Raw genomic sequence first — 25,069 nt, 5'->3', positions numbered from 1 at the left:
AATACATCTTGGGACTAATATGTACCTACGCTATATCATGGATGATGCTAGGTATCTACCTACCTGCCTACCCAACTACACAGCTACACAACTAACTACACAACTACCTATCTTACCTGACTATGTAGCGAGAAGCACGTATGTGTATCCTACAGGTGAGAGCTATGTATCTGGACGAATACTACCTACATCTACAACAATACCACCAACCACCGCTCCCTCCCAGACAGCAAGAGCAGATTTTTCCATGGACATGGCCGTGTGTGTATGTAGGTATGCGAGTAGGTAGGTAGGTATATATAACCCCCTACCAACAAAGAGGCGCGGGGGATCAAAGCAAGCCTCCTATACCCTAGGTAGTATACCTTACCTTCCTGGCCTTACCAACCATCACATCAACATAGCAATGACAGCATACATCTAACATAACCACCTAACCTAAGTAGGTACCTTAAACCCCCCCCCCCCCCCCCCCCCCCCCCTAAACCAAAAAAAGGGGAAACAAAGAAAAAGTGCACATACACACATACAACGCGAACAAAGAGTCAAAGAAAAACCCAAAGGAGAAAAAGGCGAGCATGGAACGCCACATACAGATTCTACACAACCTACCTACTAGCGCAGTATCTACGTACCAAGGCTCTAGATACCTACGTTTTGTATTACCAAAGCCCACAAACGCCGGATCGAAAGCACAGCACTTAGCATAGCACTTGGAAGACGAGAAAGCCAGACAGCTAATGATGATACATGATATTTACAATTCTATACGCTAGGTATCTATCTACACGACCGATCAACGGCCTTCCTACCAAGCTCCTCTTATCGAGCTACGCGGTATGGTTTCCTTTTTTTTTTTTTGGCTAAGCAAGTCTAACTATACGTGTACTTTTCAACTATACCCACCCATCGCCATCCCTATCTTACCTTCACCTACTCCCTCTTATTCTGCTGCCACCACGCAAAAGTCGGCCAGGGCGTAGTTTCCCCGGCCTCGGACTCGAGGGGATCGACGAGCTGGACGAACTCCGAATCTAGGAGCTTCACATAGTCATCCATGACCTGCTGCGGCGACATCTCGTGCCCGGGGGTCAAGGGAGGTGATAAACTACCGTGAGACAGCGGGGGCACAGGCATACCGTGACTCCTACCTGCCGAGGAGCCCGGTACCCGCGTCGAGTTCGCTCTTGTGAACGGGTTGTTTTGATCACGCGCGAACATCCCCGGCGTCATGGTGTTCTGCTGGTGGTGGCGGTGTCGCCGCTGATCTGTCGAGTATATGGAGGAGGCGGCAAACGAATTGTGCTGCCGGGATCTCCTCGAGGGAGGAGGCTTCAACGGCGTTGATGGTGATCTGGGCGGAAACTGGCTGGCGGTGGGGTGCGGCCTAGTCGGTGAGAGCTGCTCGGAATATACCGAGGAGCTCATTGAAAATCGTCTGTTTCGGTTAGAGGGCCTCGATGAGGCGTTGGGTGGAGGGGCGTGAGGACGAGACGACGATGGCCTCTGATCACCAGCACCCTTCTCCGAATTGAGATAAGCCGACGGTATCCTTGGCATGGCTGGCGCCTCTGTTGCATGGGGGCTATTAAAGCCAGGACTTACGGTATATACCGTAGCATCAGTCCAAGCGGACTTTTGCGTAGCCTGTTGTTGGGCAGTAGGCGGACGATCCTTCTTAATCTTGAGCGGCGAAGGGGCAGCTGACTTGTGACTGAATCCAGTAAATGGCTGAAATGCTGGATGGATTGTAGACATAACCGATTTGGCGTCATCTGCTGTTCGCTTGCCATTGGATACGCTCAGTCGCGTAGCGTACCAATCCGTCACCTTGCTGCGGCTCCGTTCATCCATCTCAAGGTCTCGTTCGAAGTTTTCGAGTCCTTCCTCATCTTCTTCTCCCTCGTATGGGTCATAATTATCCTCCATTGCCTGCTGTTCTAGTTCATATGCTGCATCATAGGCCTGTGTGCGCCCATTGCCAAATTGCGAGAAAGCATTCATGCTGTCCGGTCTATAAATGCTCTTTTCACCTTCAAGCAAGCTATACATCGCAATCCTCCTCTGCTCTTCCGCACTCTCTTGATCAGTCATAGCTACAGGAATCCCATCCTTGGTCCGTCTCTTGCGTCGTGCGCTAGCCGGAATGTTGCTCAGCCGATGTCCAGAGTTTGAATTCCTCAACTCGTACATAGGTAAGTTACCAGACCCGTCGAGTTCCTTCTTTCGCCGGCTACGCCACTGTAAAAGTTGAGTCCGGGAAGCTCTAAGCTGCGTGAGTATATCATCGCTCATGGCCCTACACTTTGCCGCCCTTTCCTCTTTGAGATGATCAATCCAATTTTCGACAAAGCGAGCAAGCCTGGCCGGCCTCTCTGGTGCTTTGTCTGAACGACGTGAACGCCTCTCGGTTCGGTCTACAATAATGGATCGCAAGTCTGCGAGCACGCGAGCATTGGCTCCTATGGCACTCAGAATGCAAGCCTCACAGCCGGACCTAACGAAGACCATGTGGTTTTCGAAGGGTGGAGTACCGTAGCATTCGCGGTACAGTTCCGGTTCTGTCCAAAGGGCAGCAATGGCATCTATTCGTCCTACTAAAGCTGAAAGCCTTGGAACATCCATTCTACCTTTCCAGGTACGTAGCATATCGGTATGGACCGTAACTTCGTAAGCGATAGCCAAAAATACGCGACGTATAAGCCACGGGTTAAGAACGACGTGAGTCTTGCATAAAATAGCTCTTGGATCAGTGGCACTCGGGTCGAGTTTATCAGCAATTCTAAGGAAAAATCGCTTTAGAATGTTTGACGTACGGAGCATCTCGCTAGGAAAGGACTTGAGTTTCTGCTCTTGTCTAAGAAGCCATCTTCTCGACGGAATAGCGATGCCATATTCCGGACGTCGGGAGAGAAGCTTTGTCAGTTGTTGAACCTGCTTGTCCGAGAGGTCTCGGATGTTGACTGTCATCATTTTGTGTTTATAAGTTTGTCTTGCCCAACTGTTCTAGATTTCTGCACTCTTTAGTTGGAATGGTGTGAGTGTAAAGCGAGTTACGTATGATAGCCAGTCAGTCGTAATAGAAATGGTGGTGAACCGAGCGTATTAAGTAAATATTCGATCTCAAGCATCGTTCCTCAACGTAGAAAAACAAGAATTGTTGAGTCGAAAACTCGTGCGATCGGTGCGGGACATATGGGTTCCCATACTCAATGACCTCCTTTGTCACGTCGTCTCGGCATACTTGCTAAGTTGTTCGTTCAAGAGACAAAGATATTGTTCTCGATGCTGCTCGACTTTGACAGACAAAAGCCCCCCAAAGGAATCTATGACGATGGCTAAGCCCTGGCGAAGTCAACTGTAGTATTCTAGAAGCTTTGAGTGAGGTAACTTACGAAATCGGACTCGATTTTTCATTATATTGATTATCCATTATCATTATGGCCTATCGGCGCTATTCAGGCGCGTAGACAAAGGCCTCACGTTTGTAAGTAGACAGATAGAAAAGCAGGAATGCAGGAATATTAGATCTCAACCAGCACAAAATGCTGCCCGAAGTAGTGAGTTCTATATTGAGAAAACGTCGCAAGTCGTCTCGTCTACGATGGCGCAGAGGCTGTAGACATTTTTATGTAACGTAGCTCAATGCCATAATAACTACTCGCAAAATGCTGGCCAGAACGCCTATTTCCCCTGTCCCTTTCCCAAAGCCTAAGAGCATTGCAAACTATTGTTGCAACGCTTTGTGTACTAGGCCTGAATCTCCATCTCAAATATACAGGTTCGTTTTGGTATCAATATTGTGTTGTCGGTGTCTGGTGAGTTTGTTATGCCATCAACCCCCTGCAACACTTCGGGTAGGGTGGTAATCATGCTCCTTCATTCGTTCTAACCGAATTTTTGCAGCCTCGGTGCCGTCATCGGGGATAGCTGGCTCTCGGAACCATTCATGCTCTAGAGCTTGTCGAGCGGTAATTCGCTTTGCAGGATCGTAAACAAAGATTTTCTGCAAAAGATCCAAAAAGGATCTGAGGAACGGGCTCGAGGAGGGGATGATATCCTATATTCATATTAGTTACTAATCTCGACAGGTGAAAGGAGTGAAACTTACACTCAAACGCTTCATATTCTTGACAAAGCGTCTCGAAGCTCGGGTAGTCTCTGCTGTAGGATAATCCAGCCGCAGTCGCTTGAAGTACCTAAATCATGTATTAGTAACTTGAGAAGGGTAAATCTGGTAAGTATAAAGAAAGAGCTTACTTGGATGCGGCGTTGCCTGCACTACGCGTAGCCATTTTGTTTACAGTCTGGACGAGATGTGTGTCAATGCGACTGTCGCAGACATTCTCCATCATAGCCAGGTGCTCTAGGTTGTCATGTGTCTGAAATAGAGCATCTCCGGTAAAGAATTCAACCAATATGCAACCGATGCTCCAGATATCGCAAGGGAATGACCAGCCCAGTCCGAGTATGATCTCGGGTGCTCGATAATGCCGGGTGGAAACAACGGATGAGTGGTACTCATCTTGGAATGTCGCAGATCCGAAGTCGATCAGGCGAATCTCGGTGTCAAGAAGCACCTTGCGTTGAGTGGCCTGGCGATTCACACCAGCCGAAGAGGATGGTATCCTGCGGTTGTAGGTAAACGTCTGATAAGCGCTATCACAGAGCAAAATATTCTCCGGCTTTAAATCGGTGTGGATGAGATTCAAGTCATGTAGGACTAGAAGTGATTAGCAAATTGTTGTCCTCGCCATACGAGGATCACTTACAGGCTACACTGGTAAACAGTTGGCGGGCAAAACTTTGGATTTGACTATTCGGGAAGGGAACAAAGTTATTGCTCTTCAAGAAGTCGAACACGCTTGATCCAAGGAGATCCATGACGATACAGATGTGGCCGCGGAAGTCGAAGCAGTCTCGAAGATGTATGCATCTGTTTCGGTTTTCTTCGTCATTGGCTTTCAAAGTCTGCAGCACACGCAATTCGATCCTAGAGGCATCGCGATACTTCTGCACAGCTCGAATGATTTTGATCGCGACTAGTTTGCTTCTTTTGCGATCACGAGCCTGAACAACTTTTCCAAATGTGCCTTGCCCAAGAAGCTTAATCATTTGATCTATTCCCTAGTTAGATTCATAGATGTCCATGGATTGAAAAATAAAGTGAACGCACATTGGGGTGTGAGATCGGCATCGGGAACAACGATGTAGTGACCGTCATCGTCATCCACTCTTACGCCACTCTGGTGGGATCGCTATTAAGGCAACAGTCAGTAATTGGTTGATTCACAAAAACTTGATTTGAACCACTTACATCGTTAACAACTCGGACGGTCACATCACCAGCCTTTTTCACAGGCTTCTGGGGAGGGCGATAGCTGACGAAAGAGTCGGCTAGAACCTCGACCTCTCGTCTCTTCAACTCTTGAGCAATCTGCTGTCTGGTTCTCTTTCTTTTTTGTCCTGCATGGGCACCTTCATAGTCGTACTGTCCATTCGAAGACAGCGAGCCAAGCGAGGTGGCGGCCGTAGTGTTGTGGGCCGACGTCGTGCGATCGGTCGAAGTCGAACCGCTAATGGAAGTGGGTTGATAAGAGCCATTTACGCTGGCTTCATATGCATCCTCAGCACGGACGCCATCGTCTTTCCTGCGTCTCTTGGCGGTATGGCGAGCGATAACTTCTTTCGCGGTACCATTCGCATAAGTTCGTGACGAAGAAGCGGCGGCGGCGGGGGGGTTATTTTCGGGCTCGGGAGTATCGTGTATAACAATTACTTCTTTCGGAAGGCCATTCTTGTAAAAGCTTTTCCAGTCGGGCTCCTTGGATCTTCGACGTTTTCTCGGTTGGCCATCGGTGTTATAGGTTTGAGTAGAGGAGGCTGTTGAGGGAGCCATGTTGGAGTGATTTGCGTCCAGTTGAGGAGTGGAATTGGTCCTCGAAGAATCTTGAGTTGGTCTCGTAGTGGCTACAGACGCCGCTACTCCATTTGTGGAATGTTGGGAAGATTTACTGGCAGTATATGCAGAATTGGTAGTATATGAAGAAGAAGAGGGGGGAGGAGCGTGATGGCGATTAGAAATAGTTGCCGTCGAAGCCGTCGAGGTTGGAGTGGGGAGAATAGGGTTTGCAGTAGTAGTAGTAGTAGTAACGCTACCAGCGACAGATCGATAAGAGGAGCCGCTGCTCTGTAAGTTTGGATAAGGCGGATAATGGTGTGAGGGGTGATGGTGATGGCGATAGTGAGGAGGAAGTGTGGCTGTTGCAGTGGTCGGCGTTGACATCTTACAACAATGTCAAGAAATGTTGTGTGATGTGTGTGAGAGGATGGAAGGAGAAGAAGAGGGTAAAAGAAGCCTGCCAGTGGAGTCCCTTGGGATGGGGGACTAGTCAGGATTTGTTTCTGTGCAGTGTGCACTTTCCCACTGTAGGTTTTTAAGCACTTAAAAGCTTGTGCTGATACTTTTCCCGGTCGCGACGCTTTTGGTCCAATTGCGCGCTCCCTTTGGGGGGTGATTTCTTAAATAAGTGCTGAAACTTTGGGGGGGAGGGGGAGAAAATTATTAAGCCCTGGAGCCCTAACAGGATATAAATTATAGTGTGTTTTCGCGCTGGTATACTGCGGTAGTCGCCTGTAGTCCCTGGAAGGTAAGCCCTGGCCTAGTGGCTAACAGGTAATTGAAGGCAGGTGCCCCAAATGGTTTTGTTAATTGCCTGGGGAAATGGGTTTCTTAGGCCGCTACGACCAAGTCCGTACGCTCCGGCTGACTTAGGTATGCTGTGACACCACCAATAACCCTGGAGGCAAAAACACCTGGCAAAGTACCGTACCTCCGATATTATATTTTAAGTAACCCAATGTCGAACCGAGAAAAAAAAACCAAGTTGTAGCAACCAGCTCCCAGTAGCCAGTTCTAGTGCTAAAGAATTTCAATTCGGAACAGGACAAGCGTGAGGAGTTGATCCCGAAGAAGATTCCTTCAGGTGTTCAAATCGATATTCGTATCCCCTTTGTATTTTTTGGCTTCCTTCTCAATTTGCTCAAATTGATTTATGACATAGAAGAAAGGGGGATGAATTTAGAGCTTTCGGAAATCGACGGTAAATAAGTCTCAGGCCAATAGGTAGACAGTAGGTGAGTCTAGTCGTTACAATATAGGCTCGTACTTCAGTGCCTGAGGTATGCAAATCATGTGTCGAAGTAGAGAGTTGCTCGAATCGAAGGACATGGGTGTATTCGGATAACAGGTATGATATTGTGGTATACCTGGATAGTAAGTATTAAATGACTCCTTGAATGTAATTGATGGTAAATGTAGCCGTCTTGCTTGTGCTAGAGTACTGGATAGCGTTGATCGACCGAGTTCCTGTTGACGGTTTTGTTTTCTCCGCTTTCACGACAAAACATGCCTGTAACAAAGGCACTGTGCTACATGTAAGAGAAGTAAAAGTAGTAGGGTAATATGCCGTCCGAAAAGCAGGAATAGTAAACAACAAGTATGAACTTTCAAGTGCTCAAGAGGCAGTTCAGAAGTCAACTCAGAATTGAAAAAAAAAGAGGGTGAAAATGAAGTTAATGGAATCTGATCTACGTAGGGTAGATGATAGATGGTAGATGGTAATTCGAAAAGTGGTGAATGAACCCTTCTACATTGCCGCAAATGCAAATGCAGAATGAGGTGGTGTTGCTTGTGGTGCTGTGGGAATTTACTTGTCGGATCTCACAACGCACCGGGCTGTGTGATGACAGCTGGGAATCAAATTGTACATAGAATGGAAAATGTAGGTACCTATGCAATGTACAGTGCATCACAGATTCACAGGTCTACCGCTTGTTTCGGACTTTGCCCATGCTGCCTAGTTGTGTGGTGAAAATGAAGTAATCGGTGGGCCAATTTTACTATTTGTACCTAGCCAATTCGCCTCTGTTACATGTACAATACATACAAATTGCCATTACAGTTCTAGTAGTACCTAGTATTTGTTGCCTATTTACAACTAGTCGAAACATTTAAATAACATTTAAATAACATTTAATGTTCATGAGAGTTCAATACATGTAACTAACTAGAAGTGATTCAAGTGAGTGATGTATATATTCGCACGGTGAAGAGTACGGGGAAATACCCTAGGTAGGCGTTTGTTATCCACCCATTTACAGATTGATTGATTGATCATGGCAGCTCAGCAGCTGCATGGATGTCCTGTTCTTTACCTTTGTACAGTAGAAATGACCAAATCTTACCGTACGCGCCTATTCATCCCTCCGAATCCTGGGGTTTTAACTTAACCTAATAAAGTACCTAGTAGTAGTACAATTTCCAATGTTCCCTGCTATCGCTCATTGCTGTTATCATGGCAACGGATTAGTTACTTACCTTACTCACGTTACTTACTTCATACTGCCTAGGGTATGTAATGTCTATGTAACTTTATGTAACTTAACTCAAGTTCTTCCTTGACATTTCAGCTCACCTACATGGCACCTGGCAACAATGATTGAAAGTTCGAAACTTCCATGGATTAGTTCCCACTTTTCATTGAGTTGCCTGGCCATCTCATCGTAATCACGGATCTTCTAATCCCATTATAAAATGTCACTCACCACTTAAGTTCCCAAACTTTTTCTATATATACCAAGCGTGTTCCTTCGCAATCAGAATAAAAAAAGTTACTCGACCCGGTAACTTTTTACATCATCTTCCTTTTCCCTTTTTTCTCTTTTCCTTTTTTTTTTGAGCCTCTTTACTTGGCTCGGAATTCGGTTCATAATCTTCCTAATCTTCCCTACTAAAAATAAGGCACTTGACCTAACTTACCTACCCATGGTCCATGGATACCTACTATTATGTAGGTATTTATAGGTATATATAACATCCATACGTGCCTACGTACCTGGGTAAGGTACACATGCGTTGCAAATCTAAATAGGCCCTTCTTCAACTCGAAATGGGAATGGCCTGTTTGTTGCTTGCTAATACGGTTGGTACCTTAAGCCAGTGGACCACTGGACCCTTCAGCAATACTACATTACATACGATCCCATTATCAGGGCCCATTCAGGGACCCCTAAACTTCTGAACTCTGCCAGCAGCAGCGCCCATTCTCGATGTACTCCCGAACCGCAGACGGCAAATATTGCCACACTGCTATTGGTACTTGGATGGCCCGGCTTGCCTAGGTCTTAGTGTCGCCTATGCATCTCGTGCAGCACTAGCTTTCCCCTCATCCTCAGTACAACACGGCCACCTAGGATGTTGCTGCATTATTATCACGATTTTTACTTGCAGCCTTATCGGTTTCCGTGGGTTGGGCCCTTGTTCCCTTAGCTGACCGACTGACTGACTGACTGAATAAATGACTGTTGGGAAGGGGAAAGGGCCTCGTCATAATAGGTAAGCAGATGGACTCTTTCGTGCCGCGTGGCAGTCCTTGATTCTCGAGTATTGTACAAGCCTACGTCTGGCTACTCTTACAAATTGCAATCTAACTTACACGAAATCTCGGCTACTACCACCTGAGAAAGTCGAGTCTTGCAAAATCCATTCGCGTTTATATACTGTGTACCGCGTCCATCATTCAATCGGGGAGGGTTTTATACATACCTCTTACAGCATTGGAAGTGAAGAACTGTCCAGGATAACTGATAGCTGCAAATTCTGCAATACATACCCACTATGTTAAGTAGGCTAGGTACAAATTGTCCTAATCATGGCTATGTCGAGTTCGTTTTCGATTAGAACCTGTCGACGCATTTCCCCGCTCATTGGCTTGCACTGCAGCAGTCCAGGGGGCCGGGGCAGCGGACCTGCACTCATCTGACAAGTTACAACCTGGAAGATATTAAATCGCTCTACTTGAGCTGTACTATACTTATACGATGAGAACCCCTCTATCCCTATCTCTCTATCTCCGTCACGGCTGCCGAACATACATATATCTATCGTCATAGGTACTAGGTTAGGCAAGTGGTTTCGATTCTGCCCCATACTCAAAAATCTATAGCCTGGATAAGACATGATATTACCCGTTAATCCCTGGCTTATTTTGTCCTTTACGCAGTGAGACGGTTTGAACGGAACAGTGGCAAAAATATACGGAGCATCGTGACTTTTCAGGTCTATACTGCTCTTGGAGTCGCTTCTCTAGTGTTTACGCTCTCCCTCCGGCACATCATATTAGCATAATTTCTCTAGCGAGAAAATCCTAAAGTGTAAACCATTTCATCAGTCTTATGTACTATCTCATCCAACGTAAGGGATCTTCCAGGCAAAACCTGCCAAATTCCTACATACAATGTAGTTACCTAGAGAGGGAAACCCCCCCATTCATGTGCCACAAATAGAGAGCATGTACGAAGTATGCCTCCTAACACAACTGCTCGTTCTCCGCCGGTTTCCTTCATACAATTCTACAGGTAACACCACCTAGCCCCCTTACGGCATGGTATGGATAAATCGACTTACATGATATGTATGTGTTGCCTACCGGTACATACACTGCAGCACTGCACATTAGAAACTGCATGTGAAGGTATTATGTATAACTTGAGCATGCTTTATACACATACGTATATACATATCTACCTACCTAGTACCTTGTACGCATGCGTCCCTCCACCACATCTAAGCCAACATTGAACCTACATAACCCAGTCAAGTCCAAACGCGAAGTAATTAGTAGGGAAACCTGAGAAAGGTGCCTACTTGCTTGCCTAGCCACCAACATAACCCAACAGCGCCGCCCGTCAGCCATTAATCACCCCCTTTCCTTAATCCTTCCAACGGCCAGGCCAGCTTCTGGTTCTCTTTCTTCCTTCTCCGTCTGACATTTCGTAAGAAGAATATATATATAAAAACGAGCCCCTCCAAGAAAAAAAAAAATAGCCAAACCACAAAAGAACCGGTACCCAGGTTTCTGGCCCTTACCTAAGTAGGTTGAGAATCCTACACATATATGCATACATACATAATACCTACCACATGATCTACAGCGAACATCTTCTCTCGCGAACAAGCCCTAAGCCCTACGTAGGTATCCATACATAAGGCATCTATCTATTCTACATATCTATCCAGCAACAACCCATACATACATAGCCCTTCTTTAGCAACAAGACCCACGCCCCTAGTTACAGTAGTAGGTTGAAAATGTACAATACCTAGAGGCACACCATCCTCTACATAGGATGCGTCACGGCAAGGCTTATATGTACAATGCTATACCAAGCCATGCCCATGCCCTATGTAAGTAGCCAGTTGCATAGGTACCTTAGGTAAGGAGGTAGGTATGGATAGACCCCCTAAAGACATCCACGCCTGCAACGCCACGATATCATCGTCAAATGCAACAAGGTTCAGACATCTAGCCTCAACTTTCAAGCTCACGATTAGAGTTACTTGCGTATACACACATACCTAACCTACATAAGGTACCTTGGTAGGTTAGGCATATAGTATCTGCTTCAAACTACCATGTACCTAACCTACCTACCTACCTACTTACCTAATCACTAACCGCCATCTAGACGCATGTACATACAAGGAGGTCCAATGAGCTCATTCATATTCGTTTCGTTTCTTTCCTATACACCTTATTCCTGTGTATATATCATATAAGAACAACAAATACCGTGAATGAAACCCGTCCCGTCCGATATACGATGCCGTTCTAAATCTGTCCCGATGTCTTGATATATATATATATAATGCATATAGCAAACCCCTTTCCCTTCTATATCTCTCAACTGCGAAGACTGCTTTACTATGCGGTAGTTATATGTCTGTATAATCCCACGTTTTAATTTAATTTTCTTTCCTTTTTTTAAAAAATCTTTTTTCTTCTCTCTTTTCACGTCGAGAAACGCCCTGGTATAGCACCTACCTAGCCACCTACCTATCGTAACCTTATCCTACCTACCATAAAACAAACGCCGGCAAATGCTGTGAATACATCTATTCGTCTCCTGTTTCATATCCCCCGATTAAAAACCACCATCCCCCCATCGCCCCCACGGCCTCTGAACTCCTCTTCCAAACTATCCGCGCTGATCCTCTGCCTCTGCGGGAACGCCGCGAGCGCGAACGGCAGCACCACGTAGCTCATGCCCAGGATCAGACCCAAGTTGATGGGGAGCGTGTAGCGCGGGTTCTTCCTCAGCCACTCCGTCCGCTGCAGACGCATGAGGATCAGGGGGGGCACCACCATGATCGGCGTGCTGTTGAACACTCTGCTCGCGGCCGTCTCGCCCACTGCCAAAGTCGCTGCCTTGCGGCTCTTGCCGAGGCTGGGGACGTCGCTCTCGGCCTTGCCTTCCTTGGCGAGCTGCGCCTTGTCGGCGTCCGAGAGCACGGGGTAGACGTCGATGCCGGTGCGGATCTCCTCGCCGCGCATGAGGAACACGTTCACGATGTTCGCGGACGCCACGGCGGCGAAGGGCACGAGGCGGCCCAGAACCAGCTTCGTGGAGGGCGAGACGCGCTTCAGCCGGGGAACCAGGGCGTTGAGGCCCACGGCCACGGAGCAGGATGCTCCCACGGCGAGGAAGTAGGACTGGGCGATTTTAGAGTACGATAGTGGCGTAGACTTGTTTGCGTTGGCGGAGTTGATGGCCACGTTCAAGGACTGGTTGGCGACTTGCCAGAGAACGGTGCCGGTAGTCTGTTTTATCGTGACTTATGTGAGATTTTTTTTTTTTTTTTGGTCTGAGTGATATCATACAGAAAAAAAAGACGGGATGGGCCGCGAGTCTTATCTTACCTTCAAGCCGGGCGTAAGCATGCCAGCCGTGACTATGAGATTCGAAAAAACGAAGCAGGACATGCGGAAGGGCAAGAACACAGTCTCTCCAGTGTCTAGCAAATTCGATTAACTCGTCTACTCGATGCTGCAGGGTAGGGTATGCGCCTCAGGGGGTAGCCATACCGGGATGTACTGTAGAGTCAACAACCTGCTTGGCCTTCCATAGCTCAGGGGTCATGTCCTTGATCTCTCCTCGCTTGTAGGCGACCACCAGCTTTTTGGCCTGCTCCAAGCCATGCTTTCCCGCAAAGAGGGTGCTATCATAAAGGAATCCAAGTTAGAATAAGGGACACCACGGTCAAGATACGGTAAGGTGAGCTTCATACCTCGGGTCAGTGAGTGTTGCAGTTTGGCGGACACGGCCCCAGTACGTGGTCAAGTCATACTGCGACTCGGGCAACTCTCGGTTGCCTGGCAAGGAAGCAGACATGCTGAGTATGAGTAAGTATAAAAATGAAAGTGAAGGCGAAAGCGAAAACAGCAGCTTCCAATTATTTTGCAAATCGTCACTCAGGGATTCAGCTACGCCTGCTACGAAAAGTTAAAATAAAAAAATAAAAAAAATAAAAAATAAAAAAGAACGGAATGGAGAGCCGACTCTATCAATCTGCTAATTCACTCTGGCCCGTTGATAGACGGTTAAAAAATGGTTGAGTGAGACTTGGAAGAGTTCTTGTTCTCTTTGGTTTGTGATGTGCCGAGCAACTTCTAAAGATTCAATTCTTTGTATGTGACTAGCTTTGTACACACTGCACTATGCATGCACGTAGCACTGTATAATTTTCATGTATGTATAATATAATACAATACATAGTTATAGTAACTACAGCCGAACATTCAAAGATTGGACCTGCCAAACCCGAAATTTTAGTGGGCCGATCTCGGTCATCGTACATGATGACACAGAGTGGGGCGTCATTTGAATACACATTCCAGGCAAGTGAGAAGGAGAAAAGGAACTGATAAAAAACCACATATGCACGATGGAAATGGGAACTGGGAATGGAAATGATTGAGAGTAGCAGAAAAGAAGTTGTCAAGTCGTAGTTATTCATTGACGGTAAATACAAAGTAGTGAGTAAGTAAAAAGAAACAAGAAAAGTGAACCTTAAAAAACATAATAATATCCAAGGCTCCATAATCCATGAAAGTGGAAAAGGGCAAACACAGAGACAGAGATTGCAAACGCCAAAAAAAAGTAAATCGAGCACAGCAGGGATCGAACCTGCAATCTTTAGAGATCATCTTAGGAGAACCGAAATCTAACGCCTTACCATTAGGCCATGCGCCCAATGTTTCTCATTGTTGAATTTCGGTGCGATATTTTTATTTATATTATGTAGTTATGTAGTTATTCCCTCCTAAGCGCCCACAGATGGATGATGGTCTGCATTTGACCCCACTGTAGCCCCATCACGTCATCCAATCGCGTCATGATTCCGTACTTTTCAACTTATCAAGCTGTCTCCACTTCTTGTACCAGATAATAATAACATTCAATGATAACATTTGATAACATTGAATAAATTGTGAGCCAACAGAAATGCAGCATCAATTGCCGCCTTTATCACTCACTGCCTGCTCCTCCTGTATTTTCACATGCTGTTGGGTTTCAGAAATTCAATGTCGACTACTGTAACAATCTTGAAATGGAGGCAAAGTTTCCCAAAATAACAAATAACATTGAATGTATAACTAGGTATGTATATTGTCTAGGACATACAGACCTATCTATAAAACTCAGGCCATCAATAGGGCCTCCCTACCCCCTACCCCCTAACCCCCTAACCCCCTACCGCCACCGCCACCAACACATCTACCTACATACCTACAACTCCTCCCTCCCCCCCTTCCACGCCTCAAACCCCCTAAGCCACTTCCTCACGACCCTAACCTCCCACCTATGCGCCTCCCTTATGAACTGCGGCTCTTTCTCCACATCCAGCACGCCGTACGAGTCCCAGTGGTGGCCCGCGCCCGTGATCAGGTACTCTGGCCTCAGATCCGTGCCCTGAGCCCGCGGCGCCGGCGCGAAGTCGGAGTGGTAGCACAGATCGTTCCAGACGTCCTGGTCGCCGTCGATGAACGCGAGGCGGTCGGCAGACAGGTCGAACCCGCCGAAGCTGTTGTACGCGTCGATGTTGGGGGACCCCGGGATCGCGTTCGAGGACCCCGCCGCGAAGGCCCAGGCGCACCATTGCTGCTCGTACGAGGTGTCGATTACGCGGGAGAGGAGGGCTGGGCCGGTTTGGGGCGCTGCGATGTAGGCGCCCTGGTGGTGGAGAGAAGAAGATGATGTTAGGGTTACCTGATTTTATAGATGGGGGGGGGGAGTGGGCGAGAGCATCGGTGCGCTCCCTGCTGCTGGGGATGGGGATGGGGATTCGTACCTGTTCTACGCAGCTCGTGTAGAGGTACGACCGCGTCGAAGTGTTTTCGATATTCGCCCACGCCGACGCATTTTGTGTTCCCTGTCGCAGTGAAGGTTAATAAACATATCGAGGACAGACAGATGCCTAAGTAGGCGCAAATATTAAGGGGAGCGAATCCTATAGAAGAGAGAGAGAGAGAGACGACCAACTGCCACTTACCCAACAATCGTTGCTATTATAATCCCCCGACGGGCAAAGCGGAAGGGTGAACTTCTTGACGTAGTTGGCGTAGCTGCCGAGGCCGCTGCAAGCAAAAGTCAATATAAGTACCGGTATTACCCAAGAGCTCGATCTACAAGCTCGATCTAGAAGCCCGAGGCAAGTTAGGAGATAGGAGGCAAGCAATCTTACACCCAAGGCTCGCCCCCAGTATAATTCGCCAACACATAATCCGCCTGCGAGATCTCCTCGGGGGCATCGATGTCCGACACGTTCCCGCAGAAGTAGAAGAAGTCCCGCGACCCGTAGGTGTCGTCCCAGTTCAGCTCCTGCCACGTGTTCGAGTGGTAGAAGCCCGGGTTGCCTATGGGGTCCTGTTCGTGTTTGTCGCGCGGTCAGCCACCAGTACCTAAACCTCTCATATATATATATATACCTTATGTATTTATATTTAAAGGAGAGAGGAAAAGGGGGGGAAAGGGGAGGCTTGGCACTTACCGCGATCGCCGCCGCAAAGTCCCTATGATCCTCGAGCACCTCCAGCCCAAACAGCGCCTTGAACTCCTCGATCGCCTCTGTCTCGTTCCGCGACACGAGCAGATCAAAGTTATCCACGATCCCATTGATCCTGGCCACACAGTCCTGGGGCGCGTACTTCTGTATCGTGGCGTACCACTCCGGGTATCCGACATCGACGCGGATCGGCGCCGAGGACGCGATGCCGCCGTAGAGGACGTCGCCGTGGACCTTGACCGAGAGCGCCGTCTGCGCGCCGGCGAGGCTGCCGCCGTACAGGATCCAGGGCGTCCCCGGTGCCGTCAGGTCGCCCTCGACGTCCGGGAACACCGCGTTCTGCGCAAAGTACGCGTTGTCCGCTATGGTCTGGTTGGTGGTGAGAAACAGCAGCTCGTCCGTGGTGCTCGTGTTGAACGGGTACGACTCCCCGTAGTACCTGTTCTCGAGGATGACGCCGAGGCCGTCGGTCGCCTCCATCAGGATCTGGATAATCCCCGTCTGCAGGTTGGAGAACCGGCTGGGCCCGCTGGTCTCGCCGGATATGTACAGGTATACCGGACCGCCTGCAGAAAATCGTTAGCTATCATATAGGTGCTAAAATAAATATTCGGGGGGTTCGAGAAATACCAACCAGGCTTGTAATACGAGGTATCGTAGTAGTACCGCTGCGTGAAGGTGCCATGGCTCAGATTCGACTTTGCGAACTGCTCGTCGTCGGGGAAGTGGTTTATCTGCTGGTCGAAATAGTGCGCCGCATACTGAAGCTGATCGCGAGGCGTCGTCTCGTCCTGCTGTCTTGTCTGCAGCGCACCAATGCCTATAGGAAGCACGGCGGCCAGCGAGATAATACACCTCCACCAATCCGACTTCATGTTGCCAGGGGGAGGGTATTAGTGTAGGTAAGGTAAGGTAGGTACCGGTAACGATACTTGGCAGATTTTAAAACCAAGGTGGGCCAAGAGTCCAAATATAAATATAATACTATATAGGTACCTATGTGTAATTATCTACCTACCTACCTGCTATGCCATACGAAGCGGTCGGTACATAAAGAAACCCGGATCTTCGGCAGATGATATGATGCAATGGCGTATGTAGGCATGTATGTAGGTAGCCAGCTTAAGAAAAGTACTCCTCGTAACGGGGAATAAGCATTTCACATTCCATCCATGCCCGGTTTTTTTTGATAATCGAGCAACCAATTCGACCGAGGACGATCGCAAGCAAAAAACGACCTCAGTTAGGAAGGTTAGCCAGCGTAACACTGCATGTTGACTAGCAAGGGAATTGTAATGGCGAGCTGTGATTAGCGAGGGGTGTGGTGGTGTCAGCAGCGCACAACAACGCATGGGTAACAGCACAGTAGCGATGTGATATGCGGCATCGTGCGGCTCTTCTTTCCGTAGTTTCTACTCGTATACCATAGCTAGTTAATTGGGCAATTCGAAAGCGAAAGAGGTTCCGATTGTTGCGACCTTGCCTTTGTTCGTGATGACGCCTTCCACAATTGCAATAACTCGATATAAGACATGCCCAAGTACAAGTAGTAAGCATACCCACCCACCTAGTGTAGGTACCTTGGGGGTAGTAGGCAGTAGGCAGTATATCATTCAAGACAACATTGAATTGTATATCCCGTAATCAAGTATTTCATGTCTAACCTAAATCAACAACCGTAATGAAGCAAGATGAGATTCTATACATGACGAGAAATCGCCAACCCCTCGATCTACAAAGTATACACGTTTGAGTGATATATACCTGGGTATCTGACAAGTATAAACAAGGCCATTCAGTGGGAACGACAAAGAAGCAGCGATGAGATGATGGCCTTGGCTATTCATTGAGATTCTTCTCTATCCTCTTATTCCTTTTTTTCCAATCTCTCACTAGATCTGCCCCCTGAGACTCGGCTTCACTAGCTGCGTCTTCATTAGGATCATCTTCATCGCTGCTTTTGTCTTCCTCGTCTACGTGTTCCTCGTCTGTGTACTCCTTGCCAATATCCTCCATATCAATCTCACAGGCGTCGGCGTTTTCGTCGACTTCATCTTCTTCATCTGCTTCCTTGTTTTCCTCGCCATTATCCTCGTCTTCGTCAGCGTCGTCATCATCGTTGTCGCTGTCTTCCTCGTCACTGCTATCTGAGTCATCATCATCTTCAGCAGCGTCAGAATCGGAGTCGATGTCTTCCTCGTCGCTGCTATCCGCTTCTGACGAACTCCCATCTGAGTCATCATCGCCTTCGGCAGCTTCGGAATTAGAATCTCTGGAGCTGCCATGACAAGCGCCGTCGTCGTCGTCATCGTCGCTATCACTCTCCTCAGCGGCACCCTCTTCCGAATCCATCGGGCTCTTTGGTGATATCCCTTCTTCTTCACCATTTTCATCATCTTCACCATAAAAACCTCTGAAGAAGTCGAGCATCCTTTCAGCTCTACGACGATGACTATACTGTGGAAAGGGGTTAGCAATTAAATACCTCGCTTGGACAACAGTGAAGTGTAGCTCCAGGGGTTTGGACGCCTATTGGCCAAGACCAGTCCTAAAAGGATCGAAATAGGGGTAGCGGGGCAGGAGACAATTCACTCAAAGTTCGGGTGGCTTACCTCTTTGAACTCCTCTCGGGTCCTGAGACTGGGAAACACACGCTCCCCAGTCTCAAGGTTGACCGCTACCTCATCGAATATGACGATAGAATTAGACTTCCGTGTCCTCGTGGCTCTATCGGAGCTTGACGTTTTGAGGATGCTCTGGGGACGGCTGGAGGGGTTGTTGTCTACCATCGTGGCCTAGGTCAAGTATTGAGTCTCAATGTATGTATGTATGTGTTTTGAGACTACAGCTATGGCGATAGGGGTTCGCCCGCGTGTTTATAACACTAGTCCTATATGGAAGTATTCGAAGTAGCAGTAAAGAATAGCTAGGCCTGTATTATACTTGTTAGTGAACTTGTTTTCGAGATAGACTTTTTTTTTGGCTTGTAATGTTTGCTGAGGGAAGGGTTGTCCTTGAGTAAGCAGTCGCAGGTATTACCGTAATATTTTTAACGCCTTATTTTCGGCGTAAAATCTCCTCGCCTTCAGCGCAATATATGAAACTTTTTTTTTGGAGCTCTACTACCCGCAAGCCTGACCCTCTCTTCAGGAGCGTTTGACTTTATGTGTTCAGAGAGCGCAGTTTTTGGATTGGAGGGGAATGTCGTAGGGTCTCGTGTATACTTACTTCCTTGATGCTAATGCGCGAGCACGTGTGCCACTGACAGTCTTCAAGACTTTGTCCCTATTGATAAATCTGATGGTGTAAATACCAACAAACAATCAGTTTCTAAAGCCGGTATGATAAAAAGATTGTTGTATTTGGTGCTGAAGTTGTTGTGAAAGTTATCAAAGAACTTGAAGAAGTATCTTCTAGCAAGGGTTGGCTGTTGATGAGTTTAATAGAAATGCTGTTGATGAATAGAATGTTGATGGATAGGTTGTGAATTATGGTATGAAGTTGGTCAAAGGAAGAAGAAGAAGAAATGTCTTGGGTGATGTTTTCGAGAAAGGTATTGGTAGTGGTTGATCGATCTTTCTCCGGAGGAAAACAGCAGCAACGAGGCTTGAAATATACATATTTACTAGATACCTATATAGTTAAACTTAGTCCTCGACATCAAGCTTAAAACGCGTCTTGCTGTGCAGTCTCGACACAAAACGACGCATCGTGGCCCATAGTGCTATACCCTAAACATTAAAGTGTAAAGCCACAAAGGATATTGAACGTGTACCTACCTACCCAAGTACTTAGTAGGTGAGCACTTGTGACAAGCTCTGACTCTAGAGTCTACCTACTACCTAAGGCAAAGTTTGTGACAACTATGAGAACAACTATGAGAACAACTATGAGAACAACTATGGGTGATTCACAATTGCCACCCATGGATCAGATAAAATGACCCGTATCAAGTGGTCTCAGTACGAGCTTGGTCACGATAATCAGATAACTACCTAGGCCCAGATAGGTAGGTAGGTAGGTTCCTAGGGTAGGCACACACGTGGTATGCTCCTATGATGTATGTGAATGCTATTGATATATACATTATTCTAGTAGATACCACTCACTCATTTTTACATACAGTTTCGGTCCATTGTGTTCCGTAAACTTCCTTTTAGTCTTAGGACTTTAGAATAGGAAGCATCGCCGCCTCTTCATTATTGGCGAGATATAGGATAACACAATAGACCTCCTCACCACACCCCTCTAGTTACCCCCCCACACACGGTAGTGGGCAGAAAAAGAAATCTTCAAAAAGTACAAGATTTTAGAAGAAGCTCCTCAAGCAAGTGTACGCCTTTTCCTAAGCCGTACAAGACTCAATTAAAGGTTGAAATAGTTATGGCAACTACGGCCAGAATAGAAAAGGTCGTCAGACTGTAAGAATCTGAGAGCACAAAAGGAAATGCAGAGAATGTGTTTTGTTGGCATAATGGTGAAAAGAGTCTTGGGTATCTGTCGTAATCAAGGAAATTTTCGGGCCTTTGGAAGTTTTGTTTTTAAGTGTAATAAATAGACAAAAGACCTCCAAAGCCTATTGCCCGAAAGAATTGTGAGTTCGGTGCGCATCTTGAAGAGCTGAATACCAATGTCAGTACTTTAGTTACTCGAGAACATAAACAAGGAAGGTGACAAGGAAGGCGTCTACTTACTTTGCAGCATGTTTAGCTGACCAGCCCGGTCCTCACAGGCAATTTGCAAGCAAGAGCCTTCTACGAGATCCAAAACGACACTGTTGGGTAGTTCCTGGATTTCAACGTCGGGGATGTACGGTAAGCGGAAATCACTGAGATGATATCGCTTCATACCGGCTCCGACTGCCTTATCTCTCCCTTGAATGGCACTCAAGAAAAGGAATCCTTGAGTATCCAAACTCATGCTGCGGCGTTTCCACAACAGATTGTCAGGGAATTGCACGTTGACATCACCCATATACGCCACAATAGCTGGCTGGGACGACGTAGAGAGAGAGATCTCCGGTACTGTGGCTGCAGCAACCTGGTCGACCTCTTCTTCGGCCACGGTGGGGGAAATGCTGGGGCTTGAATTCTTGCGAGCACCACTAGCGAGCGAGTTCGATAAACGCCTCATAAATCGAGACGCTCGGTTTGTAGACTTCTTCTCACTTGCCTTGTCATCCTCGCTGCAGCCACTATCACTGAGAACTGCAGGCGATGGAAGAGATCCCGCATTGTCTCGCTCGCGACTCACAGACGAACGACGGCTGGAAACTGATAGGCGGCGTGCGAAAGCGACAGCATTCTGGTGTGCCGAAGGGGGTCTATTGGGAGACTTCGCTCCGTTGGGGGATATCAGGGCCAGATTATCAGTTGACTTGCTAGCAATGGATGTACGACGGTCCTTGATAAAACCCTTAACTATGCTCAAGGAAGTTCGTCGGTTCTTCTTCTCGCCCTCGTCACCATCCGTCTTTTTATCACGCCTATCCTGAATTGAGTCCTGAGAGACTTCAACCGATGGAATTTTCTCCAGTGGCTGCGACTGTTCTCCCCTATGCACATCGACAACCAACGGTGATTGCTTCAAGTCGATATCTCCCTGGCTGGTATTGGCATCGGACTTCGTCGGCAGGCTTTGTTTAGGGTCTCGTACGATCCTCGCAGTGACTTGGATTGATTCGGCCTGTCCACGAATTGCACTCTGCGATGGCATCTCAAACATAGACAGTCTGTTGGCGACAGAACGCGACCTCCCACGCCCCCCCGCGCTTAGAGTCTCGAGTGCTCCATCCCTAGTCTGGTCGGGCGTAGGTCCATTCCGCATGGAACCCGTACGTTCTAATACGGAAGGCGCTCCTCCAGGATCTCGAATGCTTTGCCTTCTAATACCAAAGAAGGTCGAGGAAGGGGCAGCGGTTTTCGGGCGGGCATCTTCGGCACCGGGAGTTGTCGAAAATTTCTCTAGAGCCTTGATTCGTTGCGAGATACTCGATCCGATATTACTCTTCTTAGCCTGTAAACCAGCATTAGATGTTTGTTTTGTGATGTTATGCAGGAACGCGGCACCACCTGCCGAAACACTTCTGGCGCTACTCTCGGACACGTCACTGGGGGCCAGGAAACTTGAACGCATTGGGTTCGAGACCGCTCGGGAGAGCGGCGGGGATGGCTTAAGGGGACCTGAGTTAGGAAAGACGGGAGTTATGGGAGACTTGGATACAAGCATAGGCTTGGCCTCTTCCACAGTTGCCGACTGCAGCTCGTCCATCAGTTCATCATCGAGAAGAGGATCGGATACTTCAGAACGAGGTGTCGTCTTCCCAAATTCGGATCGAGTTCCGACAAGGCCCTTTCGCGTAGCAGTCTGCTGTGCAGGAAGGCGAATCTCAGGGCCTATTTTGGGGGATGATTCACCTCTGGTCGTATCGCGGTCTTCTATGGAAGACGCTAACGATGCATCTGGTAGAACTAGAACGGGTGCGGAAGGAATAACAAGGTTAGGTATGGAGAACTTCGACTTGAGGCTGGGAATTGCCTGTGATTTAGGGGAGGTTGAGGATTTGGTTTCATTGGATGAGAACTTCGAGACTGGTAGCCCCCAAGGTGATTTTGGCGTGTCCCTTTCACTCGGAATTTGCTCACCGCCTAATCTGGGTACCTGTGGAGTATTTTCAGGGGGATCATCCACTTCTATGGATCTTCGGATGGCTGGTTCTGTTGATTGTGGAGGGTGGCTGGGCTTTGGAATTTTACCAGATTCCTCACCAACTTTCATATTTCTCACACCCGAGACATCACTATCCTTCGAATCAGATCGAGATTCTCCATTGTGTTCCGATTCACCCATGTTTGCTGGTATTGCTTCATCCTCATCCTCGTCATCATTATCGTTCTCAAGTGCATCTTTCGTCACATGGACTGTCTCATCTGTTGATTCAGACAACGATGAAGCTTTTGTAGATGCACCTATTTCTGATGACGATGTTGCAGCCGTCGGAGAATTTGGGTGCGAGTCTGATATGTTGTCCTCGATATTCGCTATCATCGGCGTGGGAGGGTCAATAGCAATACCAGAATCTGCATGTGATACGGAACGCTGGTTGTCATTGTGATTGGTATGTATAGGATCGCTGGATTCGGCGTTATCGTCTTCCTCGTGGCGCTGTGGTGGGGTTACTGAGGCGACATCCTGTGCCAAAGGCGTGGAGCCCATCATCTTTTTCTTTTCCCTTAATTTCATGGCCTTCATTAGCCTTGCCTTTTCGGGCGTCACCTTGGCTTCCTTCGCCGATAAAGACGCTATGGATGGATTCATGGCTCCCTTTACAGATGCGCCTGAACTTGTCGCGGGCCGTGGCGGAAGCTGATGGTCAGAATCGTGTGGAATTTCGGGGATAGCGAAGGGCGTTTTATGGCCGGTATCGATACTTTCTTCCACCTTCTCGGCGTGTTCCGAACCTGGAGGATGTCCTTTCTTGGTTGCTTTGTGAAATTTAAACCCGGCTGGCAAGGCCGCAATTGGACGAAAGTTTCCCGCGGTTGAAGGTCGTTTATTAGTATCCAAAGATGGCCGTGGACCAAGCTTCACTTTGGGTTTACCGTACGTGTAAGTCGCGTAGCTATATAATTCAGGACGCGTGGACTGAGAAGATGTACGTGGGGCAGCCTCGGATTGTGCAGAAGATGTTGGCCTATCGATTCCTGTAAATTCAGGCACGTCGGTTGTCGAGGCAAACGTGGTTTCTTGTGGGGAAGAAATTTGTTCACGATCCAATACTGCAGGCCGTTCCGGCGACGACGGCGTAGTTGAGTATATAGAAGAAGTCCGTCTGTCCTCTTCTTTAACTGTGGATTGTCTTTTTCTCTCTCTTTCCTCTTCCTCCTCCTCCTCGGCAATCTCATTCAATCTACGCCGGCGCAAAGAACTCGTAGAAGATGATGCCGAACCTGAGGCAGCATGTAGCGAGCATGCTGCCGAAAGTTTACTATCTTTTAAGTCTTTGGCTACTGAAATCTCAAAGGTGGTATCATATGGCGAAAACCGTTCACGAACTGCATTGAAATGCACCGCCGCTCGAGCTATTGTAGAAAACGATTTCCGTTAGATTAGCAGTTTCTTTCCTCTCGTCACGTTCCGTAGAACATTGCGCAATCATGGAAGGAGAAGGTAATAGAGTAAATGCGCATACCTTGGACAAGCCTTGAGCAATCTTCCGGCTGGTACTTCACCAAAATGTTCCTCCGTCTGTATCTAAGAAGACCAAATAACGGCGAATTCTCCCCATAATTCGCAACTGCACCCCTGATATCTACGATGCCGCCACTTCCACGTTCGTACAGCTCGACCTCGTCCCGGTTGGAGTATTTGAGTAGGAACCTAAATTAAGTCAGACTATGTTAGCGACAAAAGGCCAAGTCTGAAGCCTGCCGAAATTGTATCAATTGGCTACATGACCGGCAGAACCGGTCAAAAATTAAAAAAAAAAAAAAAAAAAAAAAGTGATTAATCGTACCATCCTCCGGGCTCTGCCGCAGCCGCTTCGTGGGCTTCTTTAACCTTCGGGTCATCCAAACCATTGAGCGACATCTTTCTATTGCAATGCCGGTTTTGGCGACGGCTGGCTTAAGAAATTCTAAAGTATTGCGCTGGCCAAATTTTAGATTCGTTTTTTTTCTTTTCCTACTTTTCAGGTTGCCTTGTCGGAATTACAATGCGCTTATCGGAAGTCGATATACAGGAAGGATCGGAAGGACCGTCCGGAACCAGAACCAGAGCCAAATCAAAGGGCCGGCAGTCTGGTTCGACATTGAGACAGCACCATGCAAAGACGCTGAAGGAATAATTTACACGCGCTGCTGGAAAGTGGTGTCGCGAACAAGGCGCATAACACAGAATAACTTTCTTTAACACAAGTGGAGGAGAATCGAGGCGGCCGAAACGAGAAAGGTGGACTAGTAAGTATGGAGTTGGACCAGGGGCCGGAAATTTCGATAGGGGGTTGAAGGATAAGTACTAGGTAATAACACCGTGAGATAGGTAACCTTGGAAGTTGAACTAAACTACATCGATTGATAGACCAGGGATCTAGGGATCAGGGGGTCGTGCCCAGTTGTAGAAGCCCGAACGCTAGTACAATTATACCGACAGTTGAAATACCGT

At 47.6% G+C, this 25,069-nt stretch overlaps 7 protein-coding genes and 1 non-coding gene across 8 annotated transcripts; all 8 read right to left on the bottom strand.

The window, feature by feature from the left end:
* Positions 1-688: 688 nt before the first annotated feature.
* On the bottom strand, positions 689-3,429 carry GGS25DRAFT_145115 (uncharacterized protein). Its single transcript, XM_049256350.1, has 2 exons — positions 3,396-3,429; positions 689-3,345 (listed from the first exon to the last, which is right to left on the bottom strand). Exon 2 carries the CDS (start codon positions 2,971-2,973, stop codon positions 934-936), a length of 2,040 nt encoding a protein of 679 aa, XP_049120555.1. The 5' UTR covers positions 2,974-3,345; positions 3,396-3,429; the 3' UTR covers positions 689-933.
* On the bottom strand, positions 3,405-6,938 carry GGS25DRAFT_145099 (kinase-like domain-containing protein). The gene is made up of 6 exons (XM_049256349.1): positions 5,318-6,938; positions 5,177-5,258; positions 4,773-5,120; positions 4,261-4,723; positions 4,112-4,199; positions 3,405-4,060 (listed from the first exon to the last, which is right to left on the bottom strand). The coding sequence occupies exons 1-6, from the start codon at positions 6,284-6,286 to the stop codon at positions 3,836-3,838; spliced, it is 2,175 nt and encodes a 724-aa protein (XP_049120554.1). The 5' UTR covers positions 6,287-6,938; the 3' UTR covers positions 3,405-3,835.
* Positions 6,939-11,482: 4,544 nt separating this feature from the next.
* On the bottom strand, positions 11,483-13,608 carry GGS25DRAFT_478048 (Tricarboxylate/iron carrier). Its single transcript, XM_049259896.1, has 4 exons — positions 13,130-13,608; positions 12,927-13,060; positions 12,762-12,856; positions 11,483-12,662 (listed from the first exon to the last, which is right to left on the bottom strand). Exons 1-4 carry the CDS (start codon positions 13,231-13,233, stop codon positions 11,973-11,975), a joined length of 1,023 nt encoding a protein of 340 aa, XP_049120553.1. The 5' UTR covers positions 13,234-13,608; the 3' UTR covers positions 11,483-11,972.
* GGS25DRAFT_145034 (uncharacterized protein) lies at positions 13,386-14,094 on the bottom strand. Its single transcript, XM_049256348.1, has one exon. It carries the CDS (start codon positions 13,940-13,942, stop codon positions 13,538-13,540), a length of 405 nt encoding a protein of 134 aa, XP_049120552.1. The 5' UTR covers positions 13,943-14,094; the 3' UTR covers positions 13,386-13,537.
* Positions 14,008-14,094, bottom strand: GGS25DRAFT_t5. The gene has a single exon. It is a non-coding gene; the product is annotated as a tRNA-Arg (tRNA).
* A 537-nt stretch (positions 14,095-14,631) lies between these two features.
* On the bottom strand, positions 14,632-16,782 carry GGS25DRAFT_518675 (peptidase S28; the record flags this gene model as incomplete). Its single annotated transcript, XM_049263576.1, has 6 exons — positions 14,632-15,075; positions 15,194-15,274; positions 15,395-15,479; positions 15,587-15,768; positions 15,893-16,473; positions 16,542-16,782. The coding sequence occupies 6 exons, from the start codon at positions 16,780-16,782 to the stop codon at positions 14,632-14,634; spliced, it is 1,614 nt and encodes a 537-aa protein (XP_049120551.1).
* Positions 16,783-17,746: 964 nt separating this feature from the next.
* Positions 17,747-18,696, bottom strand: GGS25DRAFT_518674 (uncharacterized protein; the record flags this gene model as incomplete). Its single annotated transcript, XM_049263575.1, has 2 exons — positions 17,747-18,364; positions 18,520-18,696. The coding sequence occupies 2 exons, from the start codon at positions 18,694-18,696 to the stop codon at positions 17,747-17,749; spliced, it is 795 nt and encodes a 264-aa protein (XP_049120550.1).
* A 1,071-nt stretch (positions 18,697-19,767) lies between these two features.
* GGS25DRAFT_144941 (uncharacterized protein) lies at positions 19,768-25,004 on the bottom strand. Its single transcript, XM_049256347.1, has 4 exons — positions 24,423-25,004; positions 24,099-24,286; positions 20,602-23,988; positions 19,768-20,527 (listed from the first exon to the last, which is right to left on the bottom strand). The coding sequence occupies exons 1-4, from the start codon at positions 24,494-24,496 to the stop codon at positions 20,484-20,486; spliced, it is 3,693 nt and encodes a 1,230-aa protein (XP_049120549.1). The 5' UTR covers positions 24,497-25,004; the 3' UTR covers positions 19,768-20,483.
* Between the last annotated feature and the right edge of the window lie 65 nt (positions 25,005-25,069).

The sequence above is a fragment of the Hypoxylon fragiforme genome (genome assembly GCF_022984875.1).
Source record: "Hypoxylon fragiforme strain CBS 206.31 chromosome Unknown GGS25scaffold_2, whole genome shotgun sequence".
In the NCBI taxonomy this organism is placed as follows: domain Eukaryota; kingdom Fungi; phylum Ascomycota; class Sordariomycetes; order Xylariales; family Hypoxylaceae; genus Hypoxylon; species Hypoxylon fragiforme.
This window is presented reverse-complemented; position numbering and strand designations above follow the sequence as displayed.